Source organism: Trematomus bernacchii, unplaced genomic scaffold (assembly GCF_902827165.1).
Source record: "Trematomus bernacchii unplaced genomic scaffold, fTreBer1.1, whole genome shotgun sequence".
In the NCBI taxonomy this organism is placed as follows: Eukaryota; Metazoa; Chordata; class Actinopteri; order Perciformes; family Nototheniidae; genus Trematomus; species Trematomus bernacchii.
The window spans coordinates 11,074,801-11,085,030 of record NW_022987564.1 but is presented as its reverse complement, the minus strand read 5'-3'; the positions used below and the strand labels follow the sequence as shown (position 1 = coordinate 11,085,030).

The 10,230-nt window shown below is 41.1% G+C and overlaps 1 protein-coding gene across 1 annotated transcript; it reads left to right on the top strand.

Moving 5' to 3' along the window:
• Positions 1 to 1,158: 1,158 nt before the first annotated feature.
• On the top strand, positions 1,159 to 7,350 carry LOC117478359 (transcriptional repressor scratch 1-like). Its single transcript, XM_034125367.1, has 2 exons — positions 1,159 to 1,357; positions 6,575 to 7,350. Exons 1-2 carry the CDS (start codon positions 1,240 to 1,242, stop codon positions 7,348 to 7,350), a joined length of 894 nt encoding a protein of 297 aa, XP_033981258.1. The 5' UTR covers positions 1,159 to 1,239.
• Positions 7,351 to 10,230: the final 2,880 nt, after the last annotated feature.

The following is a 10,230-nucleotide window of genomic DNA, read 5'->3' as shown; positions in this document are numbered from 1 at the left end:
AGTAGCAGATTATAGTGCATTGTTTACCACTGCACCCTTTCTACCAGGAACTGTTAGAAGCAACAAAAACAACAACATATTGACATGGAATTTCATTGCCACGAAAAAAACAAGTGAGCGTGCACTTGAAACCACACCATTAAATCCCTCCCAGGCCATCTCCGCGCGCCGCTGCTGGTCCCACAAGATGCTCTTTTTCTTTTTTCTTCCTCTGATGAATAAAATTAAGCACTTCCATCTCTCTTGCTCTCTCTCTCTCTCCTTCTCTCTATCACCCCCCCCCCCTCTCTCTCTCTCTCTCTCTCTCTCTCTCGCTCCCTATAAAACTGCAACAGCTGATCTCGTGCACCAGAAAGAGCCGCAGCTCCGCACGCGCCAAGTAGAGGGAAGAGAGACAGAGGAGAAGAGGAGAGAGGGAAAGAGAGATTTAGAGAAGAGGTCTTCCAACTGCAGTATTAAAACACATTTTAGAGCAATAATTTGGAGGAACTGCAATGACATTTGGCTCATTTTGTACACTGAGAAGTCGAGACGTTTTGTGGACTGAACGTTTGTCTTTTTAAACATCTTTAACCTTCGTTTATCGCCTACCGTAATTCTATAACTCACACAAATCCAGATTGATCTGACTCACCTGCTCGGGAGCTTCCAGCGGATTGTGTTTCGCTTCTTGCCGAGCTGATTCAAACCTCCGGAAACTTCTTATTCTTTCTTTTCTGTCTCCGGTGCTGAACGGACAGTGGTGTGGCACGAGGAAGAAACAGGAGTCTCGCGCGGAAGGGGAGCTGTCCGGTGCTGAAAGCACGAGACCGACCAGGAGCCGGCGAAGAACTGCTCTGAGAAACTGTCCAGTCTTTATATTTTGAAGAAACGGAATAAAATAATTAAAACAAGAAACAGGATAGCCACAACTGGAACTGATATACATATTTGTAACCTTTCAGAACTCTACAGGTCTTCCAGTGGAGAGCAAAACAGATTAGCAGCAACAAATCACAAGTAGACTTTAGGTATGCTAGAAAACACGAGGAGCAATTGGTTTGTGTGATCTTTAAAAGCCATGTCTCCTATCTTAATTGGAGGGACTGAACGCACCTTTAGTAGCTGAAACCAGTTTACGATTATTAAAACCAAGCAAATAAGAGTTTCAGATACAGGTTTTTGTGGAGTTTGAAGTGGAAGACAGAAGGAGGGTGTGTTTTTGTATTGCATAAGTGAAGGAGCAACTACTGTCCCATCATGCCTCGCTCTTTCTTGGTGAAGAAAATCAAATTGGACGATTTTTCGGCACAGCTGGAGAGCTCGTATAGTCACAGAAGAGAAGCCCTCAGTCTGCGATTCCATCATCATGACAAAGGTGAGTCACACACACGCACACGCACACGCACACACACGCACACGCACACGCACGCACGCACGCACACACGCACACACACACACACACACACACACACACACACACACACACACAGACACACACACACACACAGTATATGCTACATTATCCGGGGTATTTCTTCATCATGAGATTTAAAAGCATTAGTCATGAGTGTTTCTGAAGGGTGAGGGGAAAAGGAATTACAGGGTCAGACGGCGGTCGCTACCCAAGAGTGTACCAATTGAAAATGTCTTTTTCCTGCCAAGATTATTTCCATCAAACTTTATTATGTGGAGAAGAAGGTCAGAGAGATGGCAGGAAGTGAGAAATGAAAATATTCCACCTACTGAGAGTGAACAGCCACATGCTCAGAGATGTGAAAGAGACAAACATTGTTTAAGTAATATACTGTAATGTATTAAATGCACATTGAGTCTTTGAAGTATTCAGCTCAGAGGTCAAAGGAGAGATCAGGGGTTTCTCAACTGTTCCTCCTCAGGGTGGATTCTTGATGACTCAGTGGTTAAATAAAGCAAATCTTATAAAAAAGCAATATGTTCAGACTTATTATATAAAGATGACACACCTTTCCTTGAAAATTGAAAACATGTGTAAATTGGGCATAAAACATTTTTTATATTTTAGTGCTTTCCAATGTGAATTTTTTGGCAACTCCATTATTAATGCTGTACCAGCAGGGGCAACATCTTATAAAACTGCAAACAAAGCCTCATTAGTCTTTCAATTTAACTGTAACAATTGTACATTTGGGCTTTCCCACACTCTTATAAACTTAAAATGAATCTTGATGCAACGCACAAAAAGTACACCTGGGTTTTCATCTCATTAGTCTACACACATTACAGGGAACACATATGCAACAAAGCAGTTTTTGTGAGCCGCAAAGACCTTTCAATGCTGATACGCAACAGGCAGCAAGAGAGCAGATCTTTTTGAAAATGAATAATTATGTTTATACATTATATCACCATGCAGTTGGATTCTCTGTTGTTCTGTTGCCTAGTGTGTTATTTAAATCAGGGGTTTTACAGCTGCTGTAAGTCTCTTTGCAATATTTCAACAATATTGCAAAGCTTCATTGATTCCCATGCGTTCTATAATTCTGAATACACAAAATGTGTTATATTGTGATTTAACAGGAGCTTTGTGAAAGCAACATTTTTCATGTTAAAATGAAATAACATTTACCAAAGTATATCAAGTGACTAAGTGCAATGTAAAAATGAGTTGCTTGCAGTCTCAAATCCAGAGAGAAAGAGCGCCAAACTGTGCACATATACTGTATGGAGCATTTAGCCTTTTTAAATTCCTTTGTTGTTTTTCTTTCAACTGCAGCAGGCAGATGTTTTCTAAAAGTTAGCTCTGAAATAAAAACGTATAATAAGGCTATCTGGTGAGAAAAACAATGATATAGTGGAGACCAAATTAGAGCAAAAAAGGACAGTGAATATTGAACTTATTATTAGCTGGCTAATTAAACCATGGCTAAAGTTGAGTAATTGTGTTGCCTTGTGTCTGCTCAATGCGCACATAAATAATTGCTATGTCACCGGTTGGCCATTTCACCTTAATAAGCAAATAATGTGCCTGGTTTGTGTGTCTGTCAGCTTGTTTCTGCCCCCTAGTGGTGAGACATTCTTAAGTGCCACTTTAAAGTGGTGGGGGGAGAAATTGTGGCTGTCACCCAGCACAGGGAGAAGAATGCACAACCTAGTACAACCTGGTGGTTTTCACATTGTACCAAGGTCACCTGTGAGATGAAGAGATCCCAGGTGCTCCAAAGACAGAGTGAACAGAGAAACAGAGAAACATGCAGCAGCAGCAGCAGCAGGGTGACAAGCATGTAAAGACTGAGGCTGCTATGCCTTGTTATAAATATAACAGGAGTTTGACTGAAGCAACTGCAGCTTGTTGCACACACACACAAACACACACATGCACATACACACACTGCTGTGTTTCTGTCAACTAGGCACATTTCCCAGGCAGCTTGCACAGCTGAGTGCACAGCATTACACACATACACACACACACACACACACACACACACACACACACACACACACACACACACACGCACGCGCGCACTCATGCACACGCGCACTCACGCACGCACGCACACACGCACTCGCGCGCGCACTCACGCACGTGCGCGCACACACACACACACACACACACACACACACACACACACACACACACACACACACACACACACACACACACACACAGTGACCTACAAGTGTCCAAAGCGCACAAGTGTGTGTCAGTTACTGCTAGTTAAGATCAAAAATTAAATTGTAGCTTGCAGCTTCCCTCACTCTCTCTCTGTCACTCTCTCCCTCGCTCTCTCTCCATCTTTCTTCTCTCTTTCTAATTCTCTGTATTTCAAAGACACATAAAAGGAGGATGGCTTCGGCTGGCAGAGTATTTTAATCTTTAATAAGCATTTAGAACAGCTATCAGCTCTAAGTGCTTTGAAATGAATACAGAGTTGACACAGCGAGACGGAGACGGAGACAGTTGCAGAGAGACAAAGACAAACAAGCAGAGACAGTACCCAGACGGTGAGACGTTCAGCAATTACGGCTAGCAAAACACTTTCTAAAACGAGGGTACCGGGGAACGGTCATGTTTAATTGGCAGAGATCATAGACAAAGCTTCTGTGAGAGAAATGAGCTCCACATTCTGAGTTTGCATCTTCAAGAATATTGCATCCTAAACCAGGGTTTGTTTTGATTTGCTACCTGTCAGTCACATAGACTCAGTGTGATAGATAGATAGTCAGTCTGGTGCAATTACATTCACAGGAAAGTAAACAAACAGCGACAGAAGAGGTGACATGACACACACTGAATCCTGGAGGGGGATAACTTTGGATACAAGACATTTTTCACCAGAAGTGTACTGTTTTTTAGTCTGTCTTTCCATCCATACAACACACTGGTCTTAAGCATTATGTGGTGGCAAATGTTGGGAAGATATCAATGAAATTGGCAATAGACCACCACTGTCTGGACTTTTTTCCAAATATATGAAGATGACTCTTTTACTTAAGGCCTTTGCACAACAAGTACATAGGTTTTTGTATGCATTATATAAATAGGTCAGACGACACAGAAACCTTGCAAAAAACATTCATGAAGGACTCCAATAACGTTTTTGAGTAGGTGTTTAAACCTGACACAATATGCGCTTTTTATTTTTCAACGTGCAACAATTTCAGATAAAAAAAATACAGACTTTGTGTTCACCAATATGTTGTTCTCCTGTAAAGAGCAAATTATGTGAAGCTCTGCAAAAATTCCAAGACTGAAGCTGTTCTAAGTCAACCTAATATGGGTTAAATATGAACACTTGGTCATATTTCTAGGTTCCTCATGCTCTATAAAACAACATCCACGCACACAAACACAGTACTTTGTTCCAGAGTGCCATGATTGAATATTCATGATTTTTCTCTTTACAACCCTCCCTCTCTTGCCCCCCCCCCCCGTCATCTATTTCTTTCCTCTATTACTCCGTCTTAATTTAATTCAAAATGTTAAATCATCATGAGAGCTGTAAACAGATTGCCAAACCACCTAACCACCATAGCTGGCGTAACACCACTCTCACTTTGCCACAACTCATTTGTCCTGCCCCATTTCTTTCTTTCTTCTCCGCCATTCCTCATCTCACTCCACTTTCCTCTCTCCCCCTCTATCTATCCATCTTTTGTTCTCATCATATTATCGACCGACTTCTGAGCTTTTCTCAGAACTGCATCATGAAATTATATTACCAGCAATAGTATCTCCTCTGCTGCCTGTGTCTAAATGCTCACAGAGTGCTAATTGAAATGGAGAGCTATTGATCGACATAGATCCACAGGAGTCATGGCTGTGGGGGTATTACAGTAGCTGCCAGTCTCTCCTTGTGTCTGTCTGTTGGACTTCAGCCTGTTGAGTGTAGAAAAACCAATAATAGAAATACTGACGCAGCTCACATCATAACATGGCAACAAATAATTGATCAGTTTTGTCATAAATATTCATGTTGCTTAAGAATACAATACTCAAGGAGGCTGAAAGGTTATGGTCAATGCACAGTTATCAGTGTCACGGTGCCCTTGAGCAACGCACTAGACTCCCGGCTGCTGTAATAAAGACTGTGTTGAAAAGTCAACCTTTTGACAGCTCAGACGTGATTCTGTGCCGCCTTAGACCTGACAGGAAAGGTGCAGTTGTTGAGGAGAGTATGCTCGCTGAACACTTCAAGAAAAATAAAATAAAATTGTCCCACTGAGAAGAAGAGTTTCCTCCTTGCTGGCAAATACATACAAGCACTTTACTACCACTATAAATACCTCAACTTCTCCTGCTTCCTCCCATCTTCTCTGCTTTATAGAAAAGGGTTGTGCTTTAGATAAAACCCCTTACAGTGTGGGACGTGCATCTTAAGAACTGACTTGTGTCCCCTTGTGCTGACCTTGTCTTGTATGGATGCAAGTGTTAATGTGAAAACAAAAATCTAAAAGCACAATGCACATGTTGGTAATGTGACCTATAGGTGGTTCAGTTGATATTTAGAAACCAGAGACAGCCGGTTTTAATCACTTATAATATCAGGGAACAACATGTGAAGCAGCTCTCTGAATAATGAATGAACATTGAGTTTGATTTGTGGCTTTTGTTTGAACAATATAAGAAAAAGGTTTGTAAAGGTATACAGTGAGTATACGCTGGGGTTCTGTGGATGAAAGTCATTCACTCACAAGTATCCAAGATCCCTGTAAAGATATTTAAACACGCTGCACCTGTTTGGTTTTACAGGTTGTGTTTTGACATCCCAGCTCTATCAGGCCCTAAAGATACATCACACACAAACTGAGGCCATACAGTATAACATAAGTACTATCTTGTGCAGTGCAAGTGATTTCCAAACCTTGTGGGTTCAATATGAATCTGAAATAGTAACAATGTGTGAGCAACCTACATGTTTTCTTATTGAAAGCTTTGCTAAATTGTCAAAGGAAAGAAGAAACGATTCTTGGATTGCATTCACTTCCCTTTATAGTTTAGGTATCACTCTCGTAGCGATCATGTCGATTTTCTTTAAAGATTTTCCAACCAATCAGTTTCTAATTTCCAATCAGATGACTTACCTCTTTCTCTCTCTCTCTCTCTCTTCAGGCTACGTCAGCGACTACCTTAGTCCTTCCCCATATGATGTTATGGCCGGAAGTGAGTCACCTGTCATCACTAAAGTCGCCTCCCCTGTCCGCCCATCAATCATCTATAGCCACATCGAAGACACCTATTCTGGTATCCATGGTGATGTCCACGGCGACTCGGACCAGCCGGACAGCCCGCGATCTGAAGTTTCCTCATCAGCAGGTGAATACATCAACGGGGACGCGGCGGTGAGCGATGAGTACACAGTGGATGCGTTTTTCATCATGGACGGACGGTCACGGAGGAAGTCCACAGGAAACGCCAAAGGAGCCATCCAGAGGCACTCCTGCAACGAGTGCGGGAAGTCCTACGCCACGTCCTCCAACCTGAGCCGCCACAAGCAGACGCACCGGAGCATAGACAGCAAGATGGCCAAGAAGTGCCCCACATGTGGGAAAGTGTACGTGTCCATGCCAGCCATGGCCATGCACCTGCTGACCCATGACCTCAAGCACAAGTGTGACGTGTGCAGCAAAGCGTTCAGCCGGCCGTGGCTGCTGCAGGGTCACATGCGCTCGCACACGGGGGAGAAGCCCTTTGGGTGTGCACACTGTGGCAAAGCGTTCGCCGACCGGTCAAACCTGCGTGCTCACATGCAGACGCACTCGGCCTTCAAGCACTACAAGTGTAAACGCTGTGACAAGACGTTTGCACTCAAGAGTTACCTTAACAAGCACTACGAGTCGGCGTGCTTCAAGGGGGCTTTCTCCCCGATGAGCTCACTGAGTGAATGATTGGTTCCAAAAGGTTGACTTTTGTTTGTTTAAATCAGATTTAGCTGGCCTCACGCCCTACTTTGTATGCTTTGTCCAACAAGAGTCTTCTCTGCAAGGATCATGAGGCAAAAGAACAGATTGAGGACAAGTCCATTTTGATCAAAACCCTCCAATCCCTCCTTTGTCTCCTTTTTTGGAAGTGAGGTGAAAAGTTTGCGATACGTGATTCAGATCGCCACCTGCTTTGACGAGATACGTCCACTTTTGAGGCTGTTTTGAGTATACGCGTGGATAAATGAAGCACAGTACATCTAGCTCATCATTTTTGAAGATACCTAGATCTATTTATGTCCATATCTACCCTCGTGCCACTTCTTTTTTTCAACCCATGACGAATCAACACTGAAGCACAATTCCTCTCCCATCGCTGTCTTTCTGTGACAGGACTATCACGTATAGCATGAATCACATCTTCTTGCAAAGAGATTCAATAAACTTTACAATGTAATGGTTTTTAGAGACAAATAAAACAAAACATTCATAATCTAAGGATAAAGGTGTTATCCTGCTTTTGAAACTGACTTTGGACGGAACTCATAAGGAGATCAAGCATCTAAAAACAATGAAAGCACACTGCATTTGTTTTCTGCAAGTAAGCAAAAATACTTGTGAAGCTTTTAATTTACACTAGGGACATGCTTTGCCTACTGTTTACTGTGTTGGCCACTGACACATTTACACTGAACTGTGATCATTTACAAATCTTCCATACCATGGGACGGCAAGGTACACCTTTGGAGTGGGAAAACAATCTTTATGGTGATTTTCTTTAAACCAATGTCTTAAATGGACACAGATATACAACATATTTTTAAGTTATCTTTCTGGCATTTGTGCTTTACTTGACAGTAACCTGTGGAAAGTATAAGGGAATAGTTACTCAACAAACAGTGTTTTCCTACAACCTAAATATGATGTTATTTATTTTTACACGTCAATGTCAGATGAGGATCCAGACATTTAAAATGTCTTCATTTTCCCTCTAAAGGTTAAACCTTTTCTCAAGTGTTGTATAAAAGTGTTTTTGTTGCCAGAAGGCCACACAGTGCTCATCTTTAGGTATTTTTGAAGTGTCTATTTATTGCCTAATTTATTTATTTATGTTTTTGTAAAGGTATTGATTTGCACCTTACTTTGTTATATTTTGCCTTTGTTACAAATATGCCAAAGCATTTGACACTTTCTAATTACCGAATACCTTTTTACTTTTGTCCGCCACTTTAATTATAAAAACTACTGCATGCAAAAAATAACAATAGCCTAATAATGGAATCTATGCCAATTTTATGAATCTTTGGGATATTTTGCCAAACCTCTTAGATAACAGGCAAATTGAGCAAATTTCTGTCTTGGGCAATATTTCATTCATATCCGATAGAGCAATAATGCATGATATTTTTGAAGAGACGTGAGTCATAACTGCTTGTAACATCTTGATTTTTTCAAGTACCACTATTCTATGTAGTTATGAGAAAGGAAATTTCAGGGAGTTAGCAAACCAAGTTAGTGTTAAATATGGAGGGTTGGGTTAAGAGCTCTGTATGTGGAGGGAGTGTGACACTGTTGTGATTCTGAGAGGCTTCCCCCAGTGACTTCTCTAATGGTAAAGTGTTCAAACAGATCAAATTAGCAAGAGAGTAGGTTTACCAATCTCTGCTGATTAGTATGTAATATTATCTAAAACCATAATTCTATCTTGGCATCATTAGCTTGTTGACAATTATGTCTATGTAAGCATTAGGAGCTGTTGGTGCTTCCAGGGATTCACACAGATGACACGACTCCTTCAGTTGGAGGGCTCTGGGTTGGGTCGGGACGGGTCTTTTTGTACATGGTTTATGCACTGCCTGCCTCGTATTATTATTCTAAAAATATTGTAGAAAGTAGAAGGTAATACCATCGACCTCTGGTGCTGAAACATGGATGAAAACACAAACCCAGAACCAGAACGATTGAGAGCTTTGGTACTTTCTAAGTTCTTGGTTTGAGTAGTTGAATAGGTGAAACACAACTTTACAGCAGCTGTTGTGAGGTTGTTGTGGCAATCCCCAATGAAATTAAAGTGATTGTTGAGGAAGAAAAGAAGACATTTTGTCAATATTTCAGCACCAGAGTGCATCGACAAACACTTAGTCTACTTTGAACTACCGTAGCCTAATATAGCCACAAGCTAGTTTACCTATTCTTATATAAAAGCACTTCCTGTTACGAATTATATCTTACAACTTTTTTTTGTTCAAAGATAGTAGCACAATGAAAGAGTTTAGATTCAGGTAGACAATGCCTTGTATGTAGAAATAACAACCTCTTTCTCCTTTTTCTACACTGATGAATCAAAGGTATCAACAACAACAAAGATGCTGAAATGTCACACGCTGTGTTGTCCTTAAATGACACATGAAAATATGCTTAAAAGTGACACATGGTATAAATAAACTCCTTTATTACACATTGTGTCATTTTTTTACATATTTGTGGGAGAGCATCTTCACCACACCTTTTTTAAGAGTGAATGAAAACTTGACTGTGGCAAGAGGCCTTGTAAATAAGCACTGATGTGACTTTGGGGTCAAATAATTTCTACAGATCTGTATAGAGTGACAGTGATGCAGATGATGATGATGATAATGATGATGAGGATGATGATGATGAGGATGTTGAATTTCTCTGGAGCTTCCTTCTTTGTTTTGAGTTCTTCCTCTGAGGTTTTTTTGGACCTCCAGTGGCAGTTTTAAACAATGTAAAGCACAAAGACAACACTGGGCATTTTGTTTCACTTCCTAAATAAAAACTAGTTTAAAAAAGTTGTGTTGGGATTTTCTTCTTCTTCTTCATTGA